Here is a 25,486-nt window from a genome sequence, read left to right as displayed (position 1 = left end):
TTTTGCAGCACAAGAACAGGCCATTAAAACCAACTTTATGACGGCAAAAATACAAAAAATTCAAGAAGACAGTAAATGTAGATTGTGCAAAAAAAAAAAGGAAGACACGGTAGACCACATTATAAGTGGTTGCAACAAAATCGTACAAATTGAGTATCATAAAAGGCATGATAACGTAGCTAAAACAATTCACTGACATTTATGTAAGAAGTATGGGTTTAAAGTATCAAAAAACTACTGGAAGCATAAAGTTCACCAGAAAGTGGTTGAAAATGAAAAAGCTAAAATACTCTGGGATTTCAAAATCCAGACTGACAAAAGCTTAGAGTGTAAAACACATGATATAATAGTGGTTGAAAAAAGTGAAAACAAGGATCTTAAGTTAATCGAAATATCAGTACCAGGAGATAGACGACAAAGAAACTGAAAAAATTACAAAATATCGCGATTTACAAGTCAAAGTTGAACGAATCTGGCAAAAGAAAACAAAAGTTGTTCCCATAATAATAGGTACTTTAGGCGCCATCCCTAAAACATTGAAAAAACATCTAGAAGCACTCGAGTTAGATGGATTAAAAATGGCAGCTGCAAAAGGCCGCTTTGTTCGGCACAGTTTCATTTTCAGAAAGTATTTCCACAACTGATAGGACCTTGGGTAGGGCTCGAGTTAGTGGAATTTAACCAGCCTTTTACTTAAGACTGAGGAAGCAAATCAAGCTTTGATGAATATTATATATATATATATATATATATAAAATTATTTTTATCTTATGTTACTTATTTTGAAAACCGATGAATGACTAACGATTTCCTTGAGACCAATCCACACACTTGAATTGATGCTGGACATCTCAGTGGTTATGAGCAAACTATGAAACAGGCTATCGTGAACAGTCAGGAGATCGCCGTTAAAACTCTTACAATATTGATTCGCTTGATACCAGTTCATTTCTTGATTAGGAAGCACAAACGCTTGGTAACAAAGAGATCCGAAACGCTTCCAGTTTTGGGGATGGTTACAGACCCCGATCATGTGGCTCGGATCTACAAAAAAAAAAAAAAAATATTAAAATATTGCATAATTACAATTACAATGATCATTACAAATTTCTCTAATAATGAAAATTGCATTCATGAGTTGAGTTTCCCAATTGATATTTTACTGTGTTGTATTGTACTATAATGCATTTTGCTCGGATTTTGTAATCTGAAATAACTTTTATTATTTATAGAACGTGAAGCAGTGAACGTAGAGCTGTATAAAAAGCGTCTTAAGAGAACGTGTAAAAGCAGAGTTTCTGTTCCGAATCAGTTCTGTTGTGTTCTATTCCAAAACCTACACGCACTGCATACGTCAGAGAAAAATTTGAATTTCTTTCCTTGACACCACTTGTACCTAGCTACTTTGGATGTTATTAGGTTTACTCTAATATAACATCTTTCTTATGCGACTTTTATTGGGTTTCCATCTAAGAAAATTTATTTGCAAACCTGTAGTACGAGTACATTTCTATCTTGAGTGGGCTTCTAATGTACAGTCTATTGTGTACATTAGAAGTGATGGGCTAGATGTCCATATATCATTTTGGCTGCAGATACAATGTCCACAGTGAGCAGATGAATTTCATTTCTGGAGTGAAACAATTCTCTTCAAATTCATGGAATGATGGGGTTCGAAAATAAGTTCCATGCCTCATCTCCTCTTTACAGCAGTATATACGGATTATTCAACCTGTTGCCCATCCACGATATTAAAGTAGGCAAGACTGGGATAGGCTTTTAGTGAAAGCGAAAAACTATAGTCGGAAGGTAAAACTTTTAATTTAAAGGTTAAATAAAGCTTTACTCTGAAGGCTTTAGTTTCAAGACTAAAGGCGTTAGTATAAATGTTAAAAGTCTTTAGTATGAAGGCCATAATCTCAAGTCTTTCATTCTGTAGAATGTGAAAAGCTAAAGTTTTGGCATAACTTTCAGACTGAAAAACTCCGGAATAGCTTCATCATTAAAAATTGACAGTTCATTAGGCAGTATTCTACTCTGAATGGCACTCTAACTTCTTTAAAATGCTTAAGATATATTCTCTTCTCATTTGAACACTGCGACTGGAAAACATTTTACTGAGTAATAACAGTTTTATGATACCGAGTGTTAAACCAAGTAGCGGACACTGTTAAAGAAAATTTACAAACCAAAACTGAATACAACAAATTATTCATAAAGGGCATCAATTCGCATTCAGTAATTCAAACTTCCTGGAAAAATTACTTACCTGACGCTTCACAGTAAAAACGCCTTCTTTCCTCGCAGTTACTTGTTTTCCAGTGGCCGTTATCCGTCATAACGGTACAATTCATTCCGAGCATGTTTTCCTTTGGTTCGTGCTCATCCCAATGAGTGAACGTGATAGGCCAACCAGACGTCCATTCATATAAAGATTCATTCTAGTAAAGTAAGAAAAAAAATGCGAAATTTCTTCTGAAAAGATAAACGTCATCTAGGTTAAAATATAAACATTCATTCCTCAATGTAATAAACCAGTTTCATTCATATAACTAATATTTGTATGCACAGTTAAAGGATATACTATTTTCAAAGATAATTTCAAATTTTATTAAAATTTAGGGAATATGGTAATCTGAACGCTGTTTATCCAGATTTGTGCCCTTTTTTGTATATACGAGAGCGGTCGGAGAGGTTCTCGGCCTCGACCATATATGAAAACACTATCGGCAAGATTCTCTCTTCCCAAAAGTAAAACTCTTCCTCGCTGGTCAGCGTTTTTCTTCGAATAAAGAGGTGATTGCAGCTATAGCGGAGTATTTTGACGGTTTTACTGAGAACCACTACAGGGCTAATGGCGAATGAGCATCGCTGGAATAAATGTATTAGTCTTAAGGGAAATTATAAATTCGTTTTTTCATTCTTAGGCCGAGAACATTTCAGACCACAATCGTATGTGCTTTATAACTTAAAGTGCTTATTATAAAAGTATGATCTTCTTTGAGTCTTCAATATTTGTTGAAAGCATTTTGAAATTTTCTTTCACAAATCCCTCACTTCACATCCCCAGGTACAAATTGCTAAGTCACCATGGTTGCTTTAAGCCTTAAACGACAAAAGGCACTGAAATTCTTGAAGTCGCCAAGAAAACGTTCCAGCGTTTCGATCTCAGCTTACTAAACGTTGAGGGTGTGGTAACTGTTGCTGCCCATGCTATGGTGGGAAAGAAAAGGGTTTGTTGCGCTGCTACGGAAAGAACCGGAAGAAGAAGGAAAAGATTTCCTCCATTGCCACTGTTTAATCCACCAGGAGAATTTGTGCGCGAAAACTATTGGATTTGAGAATATCATGAAAGTTATTGTGACTGTCATCAACATTATTAGGGCAAGCGGATTGAATCATCATTAAGTCTAAGAGTGTTGGACCCAAGAGTGCTAACCGGATCACGGCGATGTGGTTTATTTTAGTGATGTGCGTTGGTTGAGCAGAGGGAAAGTTCTTAAAAGAGCCTTTGCCTTAAGAAGCGAAATACAGCAGTTCATGCAAACAAAAGGGAATTCGATTGTGAAATTTAATGATCCGAAGTGTATGACAGACGTTGCGTTTGTGACCGACATCTCGCTGCATATGAATGACCTAAATACTCGGCTACAATCCAGAGATCAACTGGTGTACATTCTGTTTGATAGCAGCAAACTTTTGTGGCCAAGATCAAACTTTGGGTGGAACAATTCGCAAAAAAAGACGACTTAACTTATTTTCAGCTTCTCGCTGAGGCTAACCGCTCGTCTCCTGATGAATACGTTACAAAAATAGTCGTGTTGCGAAGTGAGTTCGGAGAGAAATTTATTGATTTTCATAACCAACATTCTTCTTTAGATTTATTTTCAGTGCCATTCACTGTCAGCGCTGCCTATATGCCAGGCTCAGTACACATGGAGTTGCTTGAATTCCAAAACAAGACTTCTTTGAGAGAAAAATTATTTAATGTGCCCTTGCTTGCATTTTACAAAGACGACATTTCTGAGGACGCATTCCCTAATCTTCGCTGGCATGCTTTGATGATGTGCGCTTTGTTAGGAAATACATACTTATGTGAGCAGTTCTTCTCCAAAATGAAACATGGGAAGTACAAAACAAGAACTCAGATTACGGACAACATCTCGAAAATACTCTGCGCATAGCGACTTCCAACATTGATGCCAACATCGACAAACTGGTCAATGAAAAACAAGTTGCCCATTGACATTGTAAAAAATGAATGTTTTCCTCATTAAATTATCTTATTTCAAGTATTGATTGTAGTTACTTATCATGAACCCGAGTCATACTTACGCTCTTAAAGCTGAGTTTGTTTATTTTTTAGGATTTTAGGTAAATTATCAAATGCACAGCGTTCCTTGCAAATCTGGAAAGCATCGTACAACTCTAAATTAGCAGTATAGCTTAGTGTCTCGCGGGCTTCATTGAAATGTTTAATGCGGCCCTCACAGTCTGAAAGCTTGAAGACCCCTGGTTTAAGGTAACACTATCATATATATAATTAGAATGAAACACATTATCATATGAATGTGCACTTTAGGTGTAGAAGATGCTACCTTTGGGTTATCAACTAATTTACTAATAATAGAAAATTTTTTTTCTACTTTACCCTAGAGCATGCATACTAAAGTTTCTGCTTGAAGTAAACTAGTCGTGAATATATTTCATGCTCAAACTTTGGTTTGCATACACCTGCGTGAAGGATTAAAAGAAGAACATAATTTTTGTCATATATGATTTAGTATTGGTTAGATATTTAGCAATTAGAAGATCACAACGTTCATTATTATTGCATAAACGATGCAGTTTGATTTGTGATTCCTCTCATATCGCTTAAATCCTTCCAGTAACTCAGCATGGTAAGAGATTGAACCGGAGATATGAGCATAAGGAGTTAGGGAATAAGGAGTTAGGGCATAAAATCATCAAATCATAAAGCAAAAAGATGAACAATAGAAATATTAAAACAGTAGCATTATATGAATTAATAAAGAAATTAAAAATAGAGCAAGTAAGGAAGAAAGGGCATATGCGGGAGATGCAATAATATTACATGAGCAATATCAGTGAACTATCATAGAATATTACACTAATATCAGAAATAAACATGCATATGCCATTAATGATGAAAGGACGCTTGAAAATTTTGAACTCCTCATAAGGTGTTGCCACACAATAGCGATGAGAATTTGTTCTTTTTTCTAGCAACTCATAATGGAAGTTAATGTGCATTTTAATAGAGATGAGTTATGAAAACCGCAGTGTTTTGGCATTTCGGTAAAAGAACCACCACCACACGTTTTATCAAAGTTTTATCAAATTAAACCTCACGATATGCCTACTTTTTATCGAAGAAAATATCCTCAATAGCTTCAGATAGTTTATATATATATATATATATATATATATGTAGAAAGTATTTTTACCTTGGGTATAATAATGTCAAAGATAACAAGCAATTTTAAACCTGGTTTTACTCCATTTTTCCCAAGTAAGCAAACAGACAAAATGTCAAGTTTGCGCCTGCAACTGATGCAAGACTAGTGATCCCGCAGGTAGTGCAAGACCAAGGCAACTCGTGGTAAAGGTGGAACAAGCTCCGATCACTAATCTTAATATTTACCCTTAATGCTAAAACACATCTCCAAGGGGCCACTACCCAGACCGGTTTCGACCTTTATTGAGGTCTCATCAGTGGGAGCCAGGCTAGAAATACCAAGAGTTAGTAATACAGAGCTTTTGTCTGTTTGCTTACTTTGGAAAAATGGAGTAAAACCAGGTTTAAAATTGCTTGGTATCTTTAAAATTATTATACCCAAGGTAAAAATACTTTCTACATTTATATCTCCTCCTGAGATTTTTATTTAATAAGGTTAAAACACCTTATGGTAACTTGTTTTGGTAAAATACTTACAAGCTCTGTATTACTAAATCTTGGTATTTCTAGCCTGGCTCCCACTGAGGAGACCTCAATTTCAGCAGGACAGTATTGTATTTATTCATTGTTGAATTTGTTACTTACTAATATTTTGTTATTTATACTTGTTGTTTAGTTTGTTGTACTAACCTTTTGTATTCTTAGTACTAACTTGCTGGTAGTGCGTTTATACGCACTACGGGATTTCCTTACAGGGTCTTAGGACTCTTTATTTTTCTCTTTTTTTCTAGAACGCAGAGATCAATCATGAGCAGAGTAATCCCCGTCCACCCCAGCACCCGGACATTAGGAGTGGAGATTCCAGGAATGGAGGATCCTAGAACACTCACTACAGCCCTTAAGGAGATAATAGGAGTTTCTAACATCTACTCATTCATCGCCTATGGAGGAGGACGATTTCTTATAGGTCAAGAATTTAGCTTCGAGAGATCAACTTCTGAAGGGTTTCCCCGTCCAAGGGAAGCAGGTGACCCCTACCATGGTGGGGTCACAAGTACGTCAAATTAAGATCGACCGCTTCCCTATGGAATATCTAGAAGCCGGAGAAGACGTGCTTGTACAAACTTTTAGTAAGTGGGGGAAAGTGAGTAATATAAAGAACAGCGTCTCTAAGGAGGACCCCCCCCCCCTGATACTCCGGCGAAGTCACCTTTACCATGGACATGCGACAGCCAGTGCCAAACCTCGTTACCATCGGCACGTCGCGTGTCATGGTTAATTATCCCGGGGTACAAAGACAGTGTCTGCGATGTGGCTCGACTGAACATCTGGGTAGTGACTGCCCCCGAGCCAAGTGTTTCAACTGCGTCGGCGTTAGGCACATCTCCAGCCAGTGCCCACACCCCTGCCGAAAGTGCTCCAATACAGAGCACAAAATAACATCGTGTCCTCTGCACACATTTGCAGAGCGGGCAGGGGCACCGATTGAACCGTTGAACCCGCAGCCTGCTCGAGACGCCGGTGAATTTCTGGTACTCCCCAACACCATCGGGGAGAAAACATTCTCTCAAACAGTTCTAGGGAAAATTACGAAACGTCCTGCACCATCAACAGCAGAAGGTACTGTTTCCCCCCCAGCAACAACATCAGCTGAGGAAACAGTCCCCCCCCTCGGTCGTTTCAACCGTACCACTACCAGCGACAGAGGAACAACGAAAAACCGAGGATACAGATGAAGCTATGGATAACACTTCACCAGTTAACCCCCCCTCAACAACATCGGAGGCGGCTTCGTCTGTAGACGCTTCTAATATTTCCCCTATAGTAGTCAGCGTCCACCCTGCAGAAGAACAGAAGACAGAGGAAGGGAAACATCAACTTCCACCCCCCAAAGAACCTCCTAAGAAGAGGAAGGAGCAGGCTTCCCCTAAAATGGGGAAAAACATCGAAGCCGCTCCAGAAAAAGCACGGACTCAACAACATCTGAGTCCGAAATGGAGGTAGAAACCCCTTCCCGCCATCAAGAGAGCATTAACTCTAAAATTAGTAGACACACCGGCTCCCAGTTCAACTGCTTTGACCATCAAATAGTGAACAATAAATTAGCAAGTTTCAAGATTAAGAAAACCCGGCTTTTGTTCCTGCAGGAAACACACTTTTTCCACTACAAGGACATGCAGGAACTAAGCCATAAGTACCCCGTAACATCGTTTTGGAGCTTTGGCAACAGAAACAGCGCCGGGGTCGGGGTACTTATGCTAGCCCCCCCCCCCCTCCTCTGAGCCTTCTATAACATCCAGAGGGACGCAGAAGGGAAAGTTCTCGCCATTGACTGGAAGTACCGAGGCTGTACCGCCAGGTACATTAACATCTACGCCCCGGCAGATACAACATCAAGATCGACTTTCTTCCAGTCACTTTACACATACTTATATGGCGCCCATCACGTCATTCTGATGGGGGACTTTAACTGCGTGGCGGACCCGGCCTACGATAAAGTGGTGGAGTAATCCCAATACAGGCACTGCTGGCTACAAGCAACTGGGAATTCACCTCAAGAATCTCCAGCTGACGGATATCTGGAGGGCTCACAACCCCTACTGTCGGTATTATACGCGGACAGGCCAAGGTATCGGCACACGGCTCGACCGGTTCTACCTGTCACCCTCCCTTGTCTCCAGATCCGAAGCCATAAGGCACGTTCAAATTAATTATACCATCTCGGACCACAAAATGGTTGTGCTCACGTATCATCCACTAGAAGCAGTAGAAGTTGGTCCGGGCCCCTGGAAGTTACCACCAGACTTCCCGTCCTTGTTCTCGGCTAAGCTTAACCAACTGTGCTCCACTTGGAGCACCGCTGGCTGGGACTGGGACGCGTGGGCACAAATAAAATTTAACATCAAAGAAAACATGATAAAATGGGGGGCCTAGAACGTGCTTTCCTGAAGATCTCGGCTTCGTGATCTATACAAGGAAAGAAGCTGGTTCGTGGCCAGCCAACGCCAAGGCTTTCCATGTCACAACGCCATCCGTGACATTAATCTCGACATTGAAGTGGAGAGACAGAAGCAAATGGAAGACAAGAACACCAAGATCTGATTCCACCTCCGCTCGGAAGATAGGCAATCGGCTGCTTTCTACAACAGGCGCTATGTCAATTTTCGACAGGAGAGAACCATCACCACCATCACTGAAGGCGGGTGTACTTACACCACAACACCCGACATCCTGAAGGCCTTCTGGGGGTACTACAACACCCTCTACCAGGACAACAGTACCCGCCAAGATTACCCCTGTTGGAATATTGACCCCTTCCCTGTGCACATCCAAGCAGGGTTGGATGCACCAATTACAGCGGCCGAAATAACATCAGCCTTCAAGCAGTGCCGTACGAAGAAAGCGCCTGGGCCAGATGGACTAAGCACAGAACTCTATCGAGAAGCCTGGGACTACATCCTCCCCATTCTCGTGGCACTATTCAACAACTTTCTCAACACAGGGAACGTGCCGCGAGAATTTGTAGAATGCCATACAGTGTTCATCCCCAAAGCCAACAGGGATCCATCCAACATCAAAAACTGGAGGCCCATCAGTCTGCCGAACACGGACTACAAGATCCTCGCCCGTGTTCTCAATGACAGACTGAAGCTGGGGATGAGATACGTCATCAACAGCACACAAGTGTATGGTGTTCCTGGCCGATCGATGGAGTTTAATCTCATCCTCATCCCAGAACTGCTACGTCTGGTCAACCTTAAGATGTACTCAATGGCACTGTTGACCATCGATCTCAACCGAGCGTTCGACAGCGTCCGGCACTCCATTCTATTTAACATCCTGCAGAAAGTCGGGGTCAGCAGCGGACTGCTTTCCATCATCAGAGGAAGCTACATGAACAGCTCCACCTGCCTCCTCATCAACGGACACCTTTCGGACCCCATTAACATCCAGAAAGGGGTCAAACCAAACAAGGGTGTCCCCTTAGTCCACTGCTCTTTGCACTAGCCCTTGAGCCATTTCTACGGGCAGTCAACAGCTCACGTGCTGTGAGAGGGATTCCACTACCACTCACCACGGAGGACTCCAAAGTAATTGCATATGCGGACGACGTCGTGGACACCCTCAGGGACAACGACTCCATACAGAGCTTCTTCAACATCTTAGAGAGGTTCAAAGTATCGGGGTTAACACCCAACCCCGACAAAACTAAGATTAAGACGTATGGAGTCTGAGACCTAAAGAACATCCCCATGGGTCTCGTCCCTACAGGAGACCCCCTCACCATCCTGGGGGTCCCATTTGCAGCAGAGCCCGTGCTCGACGTTCAACAACTTATCAACAACACAGTCGAGCGTCTCAAGGACTGAACAAACGGACAGCTGTCGCTCTCCTCTAGGGCTACTGTCATCAAGACCATCTTGTGCCCTATGTACCAGCACGTCGTGAATATAACAAACATCAGCGAAGATCAATAACTTCGGCTTTACAGGAAACCCTTGAAGTTCTTCTGGGGCAGTCTACGCCAGGAGGTTAACATGAAGATCCTTCAACTTCCGAAGCTGGGAGGCTTTGGCCTCCCAGTCCTTAACATCAAATACCTGAAAAATATCGCCTTCCATCTTAACAGGATACTACAGACCAACCATCCCTGCAGCTATCCTGTGCGGTATTTCTTAGGCTTTAAGCTTCCCCTTTTTGGGATCGCAGCCTAGCAGGGTCCCAAGGCGGATATTGTTCCAGAGGATTACAATAGACTTTGCCAGCTAGTACAACAACTCCGCTCGTCGGGTGTCAACACTACCGGGATCCGGAACAGCAAGATGTAGTATGATCATCTCTTAACATCCTTCATACTGAAGTGCCGGATCTAGGAATCAACAACAATGACATCCTCTTCGGCCACCTCTCTAAACATCGAGGCTACCCGTCGAGAAAGGACCTGGCCTGGAGGATAGCCTATGGACACCTTCCAGTCAATGTGAATAAGTGGTGGTTCAACAACAACTGGAACCCATTATGTAGCTTCTGCTGGAGCCTGGACACCGTAGAGCACGCTTTCTACGGGTGTCCCATTTCCATTTTCATCTGGAGGAGGCTAAGCGACGTGCTCCGCATCCCCCTCCTACTGCAGGAGCAAGTGATCTTCCTGCAGTTCGCTCCAGCAGCCAACAACAGGCAGAAGTTACTAGTATTTATCATCAATGAATTTAAATATCATATCTGGAAGGTTAGGAAAAAATTTTCCAACTATGCTAATCCTCCCAGTCTGTTGAATCTCTCTCGGATCGTCCTCTACATGTTCTATGGCTCCTAAGGAGGTTTTTACATCTCGAGAGAGAGAGGCTCTGGGTGACGCCAAATTTAACAACAAGTGGTGTTCACCTCCAATCCTGTGTACTGTCAGAAACAACACTATCATGTTCTGCCTGCTGCTGCTTTAAGATCTCCATCTGCAGCAGCAGCTCCACTCGGAGTCATCTTGGTCTCTGCTTTTCCCCCCGAGGTCTGTTTTGTTTCCTGGTCTCCCACGGAGGTAGTTCGGAGGAATAACCCAGGCAGCGCAGGCCAACTCGAGGCGGGCTGCCCTGAAGGGGCGGGTCACATGGGCACCGGCTACCTCCGTGCTCCTTTTGATTTCTTGAGGCAGATCTCCGAGGAGGGTGAGGAAATATCACTTGATAGCTTTAAGCTAGCAAGATGAGAATAATGAGCTGAGGCCTATTTTTCTTCTTTTTCCCTACCCCCACCTCCCCACCCACCATTCCCATCCTATTCCGCTTCCTCTCCTCTTCCCCTCCCCCCCCCCAGCACCCCACCTTGACCTCTCTGTCACTTCCTTACCCCTCTTTTACTTCTCTTCGGGGCACTCTGTCCCCTTTATTTTTCAATAGGCCGATGATGGGTTTATTCTTTACTCTCACCCACCTCAATAAACGTCGAAAAAACCGGTCTGGATAGTGGCCCCTTGCCCCTTTAATACAAAACATCATACATCCCCTTCTTGGAGATGTGTTTTGGCATTAAGGGTAAATATTAAGATTAGTGATCGGAGCTTGTCCCACCTTTACCAGGAGTTGCCTTGGTCTTGCACTACCTGCGGGATCAGCTAGTCTTGCATCAGTTGCAGGCGCAAACTTGACATTTTGTCTGTTTGCTTACTTGGGAAAAATGGAGTAAAACCAGGTTTAAAATTTCTTGGTATCTTTAATATATATATATATATATATATATATATATATATATCACATGTTGTAAGCCATTATAATTCCTGAAATGAGGAGGTGTCTTTAACATATATTTATGTTTGTGCACTATACTACTATACACATCACTGTCCTAATTCATCAACTAGGGAAACATAAGTTCATCAACCACGGAATAACAAGTCGTTTCTTTTCAACAGCTGAAAAACGTTCACCTTATCACACATATTTCCGATTTTCGGATATAGAAGTATCTTAACGACTAATGCACAGCCTCATGCATTGCATGTAAGAAACAATAACCTTATTTGTTGTACAAAACGAATATTCATTTTCATCCAAGTTGATCATTAGGGAAAACCATGGTGGTGTAATATGGTAAGATATAATACTTTCCCATACTATACTTTTCAACATGTCTTACTTGACTCAGATCCGTAACCTTAGTATTTTATAGAGAGCTTCCATAGCTCAGCCAGTACAGAGGACTGATCTGGGTTTTGTGGTTTTGTTGTAAATACGTGGGTTCGAGTCTCGTCTAGGATGCAAAATGCAAATAACCCTTTATCAAGGCTTTTTAACTGAAGGTAGGTAATACTATTTCATGCGGAGTTGGAAACTTGATTTTTCGTTCCGCAACTAGGCAAACTGATATGAGTACTAAGCATAATTTACAGACAGAAATGCATTTCAACCAATAGAAGTATTGTTTCTTAAGATAGTGCCCAATGCCATTGTGAGTATCTTTACCGATGCGTCAACATACTGTAAATAAAATTAATAAGTATTTCATAGATTTTGTGATTTATGATTCTCTTCAGATAATCGGGGTCGGTGTTGGAGTCTATAGAACAACACAATATATGTATTTCAAAAGGAAAAGCCTAGAGGAGGCGATACACATTTAGGATGACTTCAAAGAATGTGTGTTAGCATGTATGAATGAAACAGGAGAGTTGTGTTTTTCCTCAGGGGAATGGCATGTTTCGTATCCTAAAACACGCAACTTGGCCGAGAGCAAAATCAATTAGCACGCATAATATAGGGCTTCTAACTTTAGGTTCTTTTATAATTCCAACGAAAACTAAACAAATTTAATGCACCTGCTATTGTATAGGTTGAGAGATATTGTCTGATTTAAAAAAGGAATAAAACTAACATTTTTGTTGAGTCCAATCCATGCTCCGGAGTTGATGTTGGAGTTTTCATTACAGATGAGCAGTTTTTGAAAAAAGATATCACGAACCGTCAAGAGATGGCCACCAAACTGCTTACAGAATTGTTCTGCTTCGACCCATGTTTTCTCCTCCTTAGGAAAGCCAAACATTTGGTAACAAGAAAACCCTAAACGCTTCCAACCTGGTGGATTACTACATACTGTCGCATCATATCCGGGAGTTGACAACGTGGAATCTGTAAAGAAAAAGAAACCAGAATGTATATAAAATGCAGTATGTATTTTCATACAATAATTTTTGGAGAACCCTGAAAAAAAGTTTCGCTCAAATCACCTCAATCGTGATATTTAGGAACATTCACTGTAATTTCAATTTTTGATATTACAATGAATGATCTTAGAAAACAAAGAAAGAATGTTTCAAATGGAATGCTTGTGTGTTATGAAATTGATTTCGTTTGTTTTCAGGCAAAATTGAGTTTTTCGGATAAGAAAACGTTACTTTTCACACGAATTTATCGAATTCCTTTCCATTTCAATTGAAAGGATGGGGAAGAGGGTATATGGTCGACGGTCTGCTCTTTAAGTGATATAAAGAGTTACTACATTTCCTAATTTACGAACTAAATCACTTTATACCATCTGATATATTCATGAATGTAAATAGAACTGTCCTATCGAACACATCGTTCTTCTAAACGTTGTCAAAACCATGTCGAGGTACAGCACAGAGATGTGAATTCACTTTAGAATGAAAGAGGTCCATCTTGTTAGAGTACATACAACCAACATTGCAGTCAAAAGTGCATCATCCAATAGCAGCGCCAGATTGTGTTGATAAAATCGCTCATAATTCGCAATCGAATCTATGAAATAAATTTGCCCTGAGAAATTGTCATAGAAAATTGAAGTGATGTTTATAAGTACTTTCCTTAGCATTAATATTTTATCTTATTAATTATGTGAATTGCCAATTGACTGTAATGGTCGTTGGTAAGTTTAGTTCATTACATAAACAGGATGTATCAAAGTTCTATTACCAAGTTCCAGCTGTTGTGTGAATCCCAGATTAGAAGTATTTCTGAAACTTTTACGCATATGTAGATGAGGATTGAGCAGTGTGCTGAATGATTTTTGCGACCACCCAATCCTTGAAATATTCTCTCTCTCTCTCTCTCTCTCTCTCTCTCTCTCTCTCTCTCTCTCTCTCTCTCTCTCTCTCTCTATATATATATATATATATATATATATATATATATATATATATATATATATATATATATATATATATATATATATATATATATATATATATATATATATATATATGATATCGGCAATCCCGATATCGCAACAAACATGTGAAGGATGCAAAGAATACGGACTCCTTGCAATACAGGGAGTCCGTATTTCTTCTAGAAACTGCTCAGAGCCGATATTTAAACCTGTATAATCTTAAGACTCACTTCTAATTCTTTCCTTCAAATATGCCACTTCTCATGTTAGTGCCTCCAACTTCGTTCTTCGTATATTCCTCCTTAACCCTCTCCTCTACAAAGCTGCACATGACACTCAGTTTTCAGCGGGAACTTCCATATAAATCGAAGTGTGCCAAACCGGATTCCGATATACAGTGGAGACTATGGCATAACATCTTGCCAACTCCTTCTAAGCTCTACAAATTTCAGCTCAGAAAAACGGATCTGTGCCTATTCTGCGAAGTTTCAGGTACCACGAAATAAACATATGTAACCTGTACCGCAAACAAAGCGATGATCACCTATATCCTGAATACTGCCTCTAGCAACCGTAACTACACACACAGCTAAGAAGACTACTGGAATTTAGTCTATACAGAAGAGAATAGACACAAAATATGCAATTTCCTCTTCATCTTCGATAAGGCCATTATCTACACCTTCTACCTAAAACACACAAAAAATAACCAGCGCCCATTCATCACCGAATCGGCACAAATCCTCATGTATAACCAACGTCGGAAATTATAAAGCAGGCTTTCATTGTACTACAAAGAAACAAGAACTGTCACTATATTCATAGAGGAGTGGAGTCCAACTGGAACCTTGTTCTGGATTGCCGACGACAATACGCTTCATCTGAAATATAACTAACTGAACTGTAATGTTGATTCCTTTATTGAATTCTCTATTTTATATCCAAAAGGGAAATCTTCCTTTCTATGTAATATATATATATATATATATATATATATATGTTGGCCCGTAATCTGAGTTCTTGTCTTGGACTTCACATATTTCATTCTGGAGAAGAACTGATGATATACGTATGTGCTTCCTAACAACGCGCACATCTTCATAGCATGCCGGCGAAGATTAGGTAATGCGTCCTCAGAATTGTAGTCTTTGTAAAATGTAAGCAAGGGCACATTGAATAATTTTTCTCTCAAGGAAGACTTGCTTTGGAGTTCAAGCAGTTTCATGTGTAGAGTGTCATTTTGGCAGCGCTGGCACTGAATGGCATTGAAAATCAATTTAAAGAAGGCTATTGGTTACGAAAATCACTATATCTCTCTTCGAACTCACTTCGCCACATGGCTAATTTTGTAGCGTTTTCATCAAAAAACGAACAGTTGAACTCAGCGAGAAGCTGAAAGTGTGTGAAGTCTTTTTTTTTGTGAGTTGTGTCTCCCAAAGTTTGATTTTGGCCACAAACGTTTGATGTAATCAAACAGAGTGTGCACCAGTTGAGTTTTGGATTGTAGCCGCGTATTTAAGTCATTCGTATGCAGCGAGATGTCGGTCACAAAAGAAAGTCTGTCATCTACTTCGGATCGTTAAATTCCGCAATCGGATTTTCCTTGGTTTGCATGAACTGCTGTATTTCGCTCCTTAAGTCAAAGACTTTTTTAAGAACCTTCACTCTGTACAACCAACGCACATCACTATACTAAACTACATCGCCGTGATTCACTTCGCACTCTTAGCTCAGAAAGTTTTAGAATTGACGATGATTCAATCCACTTCCCTAATAATGTTGACGACAGTCACAATAACTTTCATGACATTCTCAAATCCAATAGTTCACGAGCACAAATTCTCCTGGTGGATTAAACAGTGCTAATGGAAGAAATCTTTTCCTTCTAGTCCAGGTTCTTTCCTTAGCAGAGCATCAAACCCATCATTCTTTTTACCATAAAAGATGCAGCATCAGTTACTACACCCTTGAGGTTGATTAAGCTGTGGTCGAAACGCTGGAATGTTTTCTTGGCAGCTTCAAGAATATAAAATGTCTTTCGTCGTTCCCTTGATAGGGCGGAGGGCTAGCAGTTCTTCTGTCACATTGAATTGTTGATCAATGCCACGCACAGGCATAGCCAGTTTTGCTTTATCCTTTACATTGTGCTCTCATGTAAATCAAGTGAATATGACGTAAATTCGGACGACCTTATTTTTTTTTCAAAGTTCCTTCAATATCATTGGCAAGTTCTTCGACACGTCATGGTACAGTTTTCCCAGACAAACTCGGTTTTTTAAACACTTCCTTATTATTGGGGCACAGAATATACCCAGCAGCAATGAGACACTCTTTCACAAACTCGCCGTCCAAGAAAGCTTTTGATTTTTAGCAATTTTTTCACCTATTACATAACTTAATTTGACGCACGCTTCACTCTCTTATCTCTGCCATTTAAACTAGCCCAGCTGACGTTTTAAATCAATTTGGAGACGGTTAACTTTATCCACACAAAACTGCTCTTGAAGGTGATGGAAATTGGACACATGCTTTATCTCATAGTGTCATTTCATATTGTATTCTTTTGATACTGTCCCTGACTTACGACAAATTATTTCACACTGTCTTATCGTCGATCGACAAAAATAGTCCAAATTGCCCACTTTTCATTTAAAACCCAACAAGAATCACTTGATTTACACGTTTTACTCATAGACGCAATAGTGTTGGAAGGTGAACCCTAAATATTATCCAAAATGGCTGTGTAACGGTTATTATCGACCTAATAAGTCTCAGACTAATGAAAAAAGTCTCGCAATATAAACCACAATAGGCTATGGTTGACTCGACGAATCTGCGTGCGCTTATACACGAATATCACACTGTGCAGACTGACTGGACGATCCTCTTGTATACTTATTTATATGAAAATAATGAAGTATCGAGAACTTTCGAGATGTATCTGGAAGGTACTAGACAGCGCACTCAAACGAACTACTGCTTCAGCCATCTACCTGCGAGGTTAGTGCCAGTACTTAAGTACCGCTTGGCGATGGTAGATGGCTGAAAACATGTCTATTTAATATTTATGTTTATAGGATTTAATGAAAGTATCAAATGTACAGCGCTTCTTGTGAATCTGGAAAGCATCTTACAATTCAAAATACCGCAGTATAGTTTAGTGGCCGTGAGCTTCATTGAAATTATTTTTTATTTAATCGCGTTTTAATGTTAAGTAGTTATGCATTGAAGAACCCTGATGTAAATAGTCCTTTGGTCACCTATCTTCTAATGTATACTTTTTCAAGTTAAATAAAAAAAAATCTATCTATCTCTCTCTCTGACTGTACCCTCAGATGAAATATAGGCTGGAATTTTCAGCTCTCTTGCAACTTCTACAAAGCTTTGCCAAACACATTTTGGAAAGTTATGAAAAAGTTTGGAAAATGTTGATGATATTCACAGACAACAACAACAACAGTGACAATGTTTTCATCAAACATTAATAACAATACTTACGATTAGAAGACATAAAGGTCTACATAGAAAACTTCGTCTACTAGTTCTGATGATGATAATAACAATGAGTAAGCATTAGCGATATACGGCAACAATGTAAGTGAGAATGGTAGGATGATATCCATTTGTATACATGAATAGTGAATTTTTGAAGAAACCTTTTATCAGATACATATTTACTTATTTTTACTTTTAATACCATCGGAAACTCCATAGTCATTTTTCTAAAATTCAAGCATCTACGGCTCGCAACCATTCTGTATTGTACCCATGTTCGTGTGTTTACTCAAAACGATCTATGCAATAATTATTCAGAAACTGTGCTCATTGATGCTGATTCGTCCTGTTTATATGAACTATGAAACTAACTAATAATTAATTATGAAATATAGAGTCCAGAAATTTCGACGTTTTCTCTGCTACTAATAGTCCTCATTCTAAATCAAATGTCATCTTATTCTTTTACTCTATTTTGTCGTATTACCTGCTTACCTAAAAACTCATAAAATCTATAATACTAAATTGTTTATTTGGAAAGTCATTCATATTCGCTTCTTTTCAAAATGTACTTACCTTTATATCGTTGACAGATGAAGGCATTCTTTTTGGTGCAGCTAGCATCGTTCCATTTACCGAGCCTATCATGACTAAACAAAATCTCCACGCAGTGTTCCTAAATAACAAAAGTAAGCGATTTTTTTACTTTTTAATAAGAAAGCCATAAGGTATATTTCTTGAACAGAGAACCTGCTGCAGCTCTTACAAATGTCACATGCAAATATGCACTATATACCACTAATTGTCAGGACACTTTAGCAATTTATAGTTGATACTAGTAGAGTAACACTAATATCGGATATATCCATCTTTAGTTTGAATCACCTCTTGCAACCTTTGAGGGAGACTTTTCCAGAAATATGTGACAGGCATCAGGTAGAATTTGTGTCCATTCCTCCATCTAAACAGCACTGAGTTCAGCGATTGATCGAGGACCTGCTGCTCTGGACCTCACTGGCCGCTCCAATTCGTCCTACAGGTGTTCGATGGGAGTTGAGGGGATGAGGAATCTGGGAAGGTCATAGCACTCCTTTAACTCCCATCTCTTCATACCTTTCCAAAACAGCTGCATCTTTGTGGAATGGGGTAGAAGCTGTTGCCTTGATAGTAACACTGGTCCGTTCCATAAAAAATACACAGTGTAATCAACACCTGATTATCCAGAATATCAAGGTACTGAGCTGTCTTCATGGTGCCACAGACAAAGACCAATAGTCTCACTCAAAACTGGATGAATTCACCCCACACCAATACTCCTGCACCGCCACATTTACTGTAGGTAGAAACACACTATGCTAAAAAGCGTACACCAGGCTGCCTCCACACCCACACCCTGCCATCAGACTAGAAACCGCTGAAACTTGATTCATGGCTCCAGAGCACCTTGTTCCACAGGTCACATGTTCTTTGAACAGGCACGACGAGCCGCGCCTTATTCGTCATTGTGATGTTCGACTTGTGTGCCGTTGCTCTTCCATGGAAACCCAGTAGGAGTTAGTTTCATAAAGTATACTAGTGCTCACCATTTTCTATGAATGTGGATTGGTGAATGTGCCACCAATGCAACCGCCCACGATGACATCCCTCTTGATGTCACTGAGTTCACATCGTGTGGCCATTCCACTTGTATTCAGTTGCTACGATGAAATACTGCTTCCTACTATCTGTACACCGGTTTTTATCTTATTAACAAACCTGAAATGTTCCATAACTTTCCATAACTGAAATATTTAAATAACATGGTGTCTAGACATTTATTGGTAGATGGTGTATGTTGTTTCAGTTTAGTTACTAAAGTTGAATAAAGACTTCAAGTTTAATAAAATTATGCTAAAGTTATGAAGCATTTGATGAACTTATGATGAAGTTATGATTTTTCTGAAGGAATCATATTAAGTTATAATAAGCATAACAAAACTACGAATAATCTCGTAAAGGGTTATGAGTTATGAACATTTGATGATTGATTAATATTTACAACAGGATTCATAGAAAATTATTCAAATCCAATTCTTGATTTTATCGAAATTTTCAAAATATTCTTGTCCGACAAAAATGAACTAAAACTCAACTATTTCTGGAAGAAACTAAAATAAATGAAACAGAAGTGACTTCAGACGTCTGACATAAGTATCAGTATCATAAGAATCATTTAAATAGAAATAAAGTTTTACCTAGCCTCGAAAGAGTGCGGAGATATACCTGGGAGATATTTATTTCTCTCTCAACCCTATGAATCTCCATTATTACTTTGTTTATCGAGGTAGCTGAAAGAAGAAAATGAGAACAGTCCTCTATTTCTATGCACTTCCGTTACCAATCAAGTGATAACATTGCTAACAAGAATTAGACCTAAGTACGATGTCCACTTTTATAAAAATACAAAAAATAAAGTGACATTTGATACAGCTGAAAAGGACACCGTCCCTAAAAAGGTTTTACAGAGTATTTTGCATCACACGTTAAGACGGAATACGATTCAAGATATGCTATACTGTAATTTGTAATAAAACGAAACGTAGAAGCAAAATGCTCTGTCAAATTGCAGATACTTAAGGTGTTTAGAGAGTGAAATCTGGATTAAAATCAAACATAAACCATATTAATACATTAGTACTATGGTAGGCATTTTGACCAGATCTAGATCAAGTTAACATAAGGAATCGTAATGTGATTGTTTGTTGATTTGATGATGTCATTGTGGGTATGACATCATGAGATTGGAATGTTAGGAATTTCCCTGGGGACATGTGTGTCAATGGATTCAGTTCTTGGATTTTGGTTCATGTATGGAATTATGAGTGATGGTAGAGATAAGGATTTGTTGTGATTGGTGGTGCACTTCTGAAAAGATCAAGATCAAGATAAGATAAGGAATCGTGACTGGGGTGTGTGTTGTTATGAGATGTAGATAAGTGACGTCATTTGTTAGTTGTAAATAAGTGACGTCGTTTGTTAGTTGTAAATAAATAAGTGACATTATTGTTTTAAATGGAAAGGATGATATTAGTGGATAAGGAATCATGTCGTATGTGGTGGAACACGTCTGACAAGATCAAGATAAGATAAGGATTTGTGACGTGAATGTTTGCTGTTATGAGATGTAGATAAATCACATCATTTGTTAGTTGTAAATAAGTGATGTTATTGTTTTGAATACAAATGGGAGATATATTAGTGGATAAGGAATAGTGTCGTGATTGGTGGGACACTTCTGACTAGATCAAGATCAAGATAAGATAAGGAATCGTGACGACATTGATTGACGTCATTGTGGGCGTGAAGTCATGAGATTGGAATGTTTGTAATTTCCCTGGGGGCATATGTGTCAATGTCTTCAGTTCTTGTATTTTGGTTCGCATATGGAATTATGGGTGATGGTCGAGATAAGGATTCATGTTGCGATTGGTGGGACACTTTGAACCAGATGAAGATCAAGATAAGATAAGGGATCGTGACGTGAATGTTTGTTGTTATCGGATGAAGATAAGTGAGGTAATTTTTTTTGTAAATAAGTGACGTCATTTTTTAGTTGTAAATAAGCGACGTTATTGTTTTGAATGGAAAATGGAGATATATTATTGGATAAGGAATCATGTCTTGATTGGTGGGACACTTCTGACAAAATCAAGATGAAGATAAGATAAGGGATCATGACGTGAAAGTTTGTTGTTATCAGATGAAGATAAGTGACGTTATTTGTTTGTTATAAATAAGTGATGTTGTTGTTTTGAATGGAAAAGGGAGATATATTAGAGATAAGGAATTGTGTCGTGATTGGTGGACACTTCTGACCAGATCAAGATCAAGATAAGATAAGGAATCGTGACGTGAATGTTTGTTGTTATGAGATATAGGTAAGTGACGTCATTTGTTAGTTGTAAATAAGTGATGTTATTGTTTTCAATGGAAAAAGGAGATATATTAGTGGATAAGTAATCATTTTGTGATTGGTGGGACACTTCTGACAAGATCAAGATAAGATAAGGAACTGTGATGTGAATGTTTGTTGTTATAGAGGTTGGAATGTTTGGAATTTCGCTGGGCCCTCATCTGTCAGGGACATCACATGGTTTGTTTGGTTTGTTTGTTGCATTGTGGGTGATATTTAGAGATAAGAATCGTAATGTTATGTGTTTGTAAATTTCTGGGGAATATATGCCTCTCTGTGATATAACAAGTTATTTTGGTTTGGCTATGGAATTGTGGGCAATGTTTGTGAGATAAGATATCTTGGGATTTTCCCAGGGTGACACACATCCGTCATTGTTATCATGTTTTGTTTGGTTGTCTATAGATGGGTGTACCATTTTCCAATACATTATGGGATATTTCTTTCCTGTTAAAGGGTGGGAATTCTTAGAGTAAGTCATCACGGCAGTCTTTCATGCTTTTCTGAATAATTTAATTACATATAGTAATGCCACTCAAACATACAGTTTTTTTTCCATAGCTCATCTATATTTCTTCTATATTCATATTTTAATTCAAGTTCATATTTTATTCATAATTCATTCCAATATTTTGATTTGTCTAAAATTAGGATCTTAAAGTTCAATAAATAAATGAATAAACAAATCGTGTGTGAATTCACGGTGATTTCGAAAGTGATCTTACTTAAACCTAAATACACATTTTTTTTCATTCTATAGATGATTGTACTAATTTTCCAATACATTTAGGGGTATTTCTTTCCTGTTAAAGGGTGGGAATTCTTAGAGCTGAGTAGAGTCGTGATGGGGACCGTGTTTTGGGTTTTCTGAATAATTTAATTATATGGTGGTATCTCTATGGCATTTTAAAATAAATAAATTAAAATAAACGGAAATTTAGATGGATTACAAAGCCTTTTGTATGTATTCTACCTTTTGTATGTATTTCAAATTCTTTGAAAGTTTCTTTGTGAAAAGTTCTAATTGTTTTGAATTTTGTAACAGAAAGTTAACATAAAAAATACGATCGAGCTAATAATCAGTGAAATAATAATAATAATAATAATAAATAACTATTTATTTGTGGTGCTATATGAAGTAATCTAAGAAGAGGAAGAAGGAAGGAAAACGATTATGAAATATCGATAGTGGGTGAAAAATACGAATTTTCAGTTATCATTGGAATAATTGATTGCCAATTTCTTTTGAATAAGAGTTCAAATTTATTTCCTAAAGAAATTTGTATTTCTTTTGGAATTATTGTAAGATATGCATTGACAAAATCACCTTGTATTTGAAAAGAAGTACCAGAAAGAGTTAAAAAAACAGAATTCTTGGTTAATGAAATATAACCATCAGATGAAGTGGGAAATTGGTTCACTATCTCTGGACAAAGTAAGAAATTGGATGATAGAATCAACATGGAAATAGCATATATTACTCACCAAAGGAAGAGAAAATTCTAAAATATTAACGAGGTTAATAGGGAGGCCTATTCTTGATTTAAATGAAATTGGATGCCCAAAACATGAAAACATAACATGTACTTTTAAATACCTTTGGAAACATAACGAAAATTCTGTGCTTTTAATAATTCTCAGAAGTATATGTGTTGGTTTCAAAAAAATAAATATGCAATCCTTAATTTTACTACAGTAATAAATGCCCAACGATCACCAAATGAGAAATTAACTTTCAGATGAGAGTCACATTGTCAAAAACCACATGATGGCAATTCCACAAGCATCAGAAAACCTTTGATGTATTTTTCAATTTATTTATTTTCTGTATTGTTAGATTAAGTAAATAAAATTTATAAATAATATTTCATTCAAATAAAATGTGTAAATTTAAATGAACAAATTGGGTGTCATTGATGTGTTTTACAAATTTAAGAAGGAGGATGACTTTTTTTTCCTTGTGAAATTTCATGCCACAAACTAACCACAGACTTTTTTTTGATTCATTGAATTAAATGTCTTATTTGTTCATGCAAGCCCTCAAATATTTCAAGAAACTGTCAAATCTTGGAAGCAAAAGGAATAATCGGGTATTAAATTAATAGCCAGAATTTTAGTGGAGACGATTTCACCTGAAAAGTTACAATACTGTAAGAATTTGGGTATTTTGCAGAGCCATTTGTTAATAATATTACAGTCAAATAAAAGGTAACATAGAAATTAACAAAGTATATATTACAGAGCTAATATTCATTTGAAATAATAAGAAATAACTATTTATTTGTTTTGCTGGCAAAAGAAATTTCAAAATGAAAACACGAGGGTGAGTTCAAAAGCTTGATCACAATCGCAAATATCTGTTACTTAAAATTACTAATGCTAAAAAAATAAATAAAATAAATAAATTTCAGTTACAGAAATAGATTAAGAGCACAAGGAATTCCGGGTAAAATTAATAGTCAATATTGGTTTTAAAAAATAAATGTAATCATTAATTTACTACAGTAATAATTTCCTATGGGAACAAAGAATGAATAATTTTAGTATATGTGTCATCACAATCCTGTGAATGCTAATCACTTAGTCATATGTAAGTATTTGAGAAACATCCAAACTTGGGAAAATAATACCTTTTGAACAATACCACAATTTAAGGATGTGACTCATGTCATCTTCATGAAAGACCCCTTTGAAGAAAACCGCGATTTGCAGAATCACCGCTCTCTGGGGGGGGGGGGGTTTGCACATGACGATAACATACCATCTATGGGCTGAAATCTAGAGGAAGACGTACACAACTATTTCAAGTTACAGTATTTAGAGAAATTTCGTCCTTTGTGGTTTTTGTGTTTGTGTTGTGGTGTGGATAAAAAATTCCACTATTTAGGAATATATTTTGGGAATATTTGTATTTTGAAGAGCCATTCTGGAAAGCTGTAGGTAATTTAAAACTCTCATTAGAATCTCTAGAATCCATATAAAATGTTTTGTAATCCATCTAACTGTCTGTTTATTTTAATTTATTTATTTTAAAATGCCATAGAGATACCGCCATATAATTAAATTATTCAGAAAACCCAAAACACGGTCCCCATCATAACTCTACTCTAAGAATTTCCACCCTTTAAAAGGAAAGAAATACCCCTAAATGTATTGTAAAATTAGTACAATCATCTATAGAAGGAAAAAAAGTGTATGTAGGTCTAAGTAAGATCACTTTTTCGAAATCACCATGAATTGACACACGATTTGTTTATTTATTTATTTATTGAACTTTAAGATCCTAATTTTAGACAAATCAAAATATTCCAATGAATTATGAATAAAATATGAACTTGAATTAGAATATGAATATAGAAGAAATACAGATGAGCTATGGAAAAAAATATATCCCTGAATAGTGGAATTTTTTATCCACACCACAACACAAACACAAAAACCACAAAGGACGAAATTTCTCTAATATACTAAATGACCTTAGTATATATAATTAAAGTATTCAGAAAAGCTTGAAAGACTGCCATGACGACTTACTCTAAGAATTCCCACCCTTTAACAGGAAAGAAATATCCCATAATGTACTGGAAAATCATACACCCATTTATAGGCAACCAAACAAAACATGACGACAATGATGGATGTGTGTCACCCTGGGAAAATTCCAAGATATCTTATCTCAAAAACATCAATACATCGCCTACAATTCCAGCCAAACCAAAATACCTTGTGATATCACAGAGAGATATATGTTTCCCCAGAAATTGCCAAACACATAACATCACGATTCTTTTCTCTAAATATCACCCACAATGCATTAAACAAACCAAACAAACCATGTGATGTCCCTGACAGACGAGGGCCCCAGCGAAATTCCAAACATTCCAACCTCTATAACAAAAAAATTCACCTCACAATTCCTTATCTTATCTTGATCTTGATCTTGTCAGAAGTGTCCCACCAATCACGACATGATTTTCCTTATCCACTAATATATCTCCCTT

The 25,486-nt window shown here is 37.9% G+C and overlaps 1 protein-coding gene and 1 long non-coding RNA gene across 2 annotated transcripts in view; one reads left to right on the top strand and one right to left on the bottom strand.

Annotated features, from left to right (window-relative positions):
* LOC150110336 (macrophage mannose receptor 1-like) overlaps nt 1-25,486 on the bottom strand; it is a 117,340-nt gene that overhangs the window by 32,019 nt on the left and 59,835 nt on the right. Inside the window, exons 17-20 of the mRNA XM_090398956.1 lie at nt 18,110-18,209; nt 12,785-13,038; nt 2,270-2,441; nt 806-1,044 (exon numbers count right to left, since the gene is read on the bottom strand). Coding sequence (XP_090255082.1) covers nt 806-1,044; nt 2,270-2,441; nt 12,785-13,038; nt 18,110-18,209 — 765 coding nt within the window. The remainder of the gene's footprint in view (nt 1-805; nt 1,045-2,269; nt 2,442-12,784; nt 13,039-18,109; nt 18,210-25,486) is intronic.
* LOC150110337 (uncharacterized) overlaps nt 1-25,486 on the top strand; it is a 108,833-nt gene that overhangs the window by 45,977 nt on the left and 37,370 nt on the right. Inside the window, exon 2 of the long non-coding RNA XR_016548928.1 lies at nt 18,127-18,222. This is a non-coding gene — a long non-coding RNA (uncharacterized LOC150110337). The remainder of the gene's footprint in view (nt 1-18,126; nt 18,223-25,486) is intronic.

This window comes from Typopeltis vanoorti, chromosome 1 (assembly GCF_054136105.1).
Source record: "Typopeltis vanoorti isolate ZY-2024b chromosome 1, IOZ_Tvanoo_1.0, whole genome shotgun sequence".
NCBI lineage: Eukaryota > Metazoa > Arthropoda > Arachnida > Uropygi > Thelyphonidae > Typopeltis > Typopeltis vanoorti.
The sequence above is the reverse complement of the archived record's forward strand: the minus strand, read 5'-3'. Positions and strand labels throughout refer to the sequence as shown.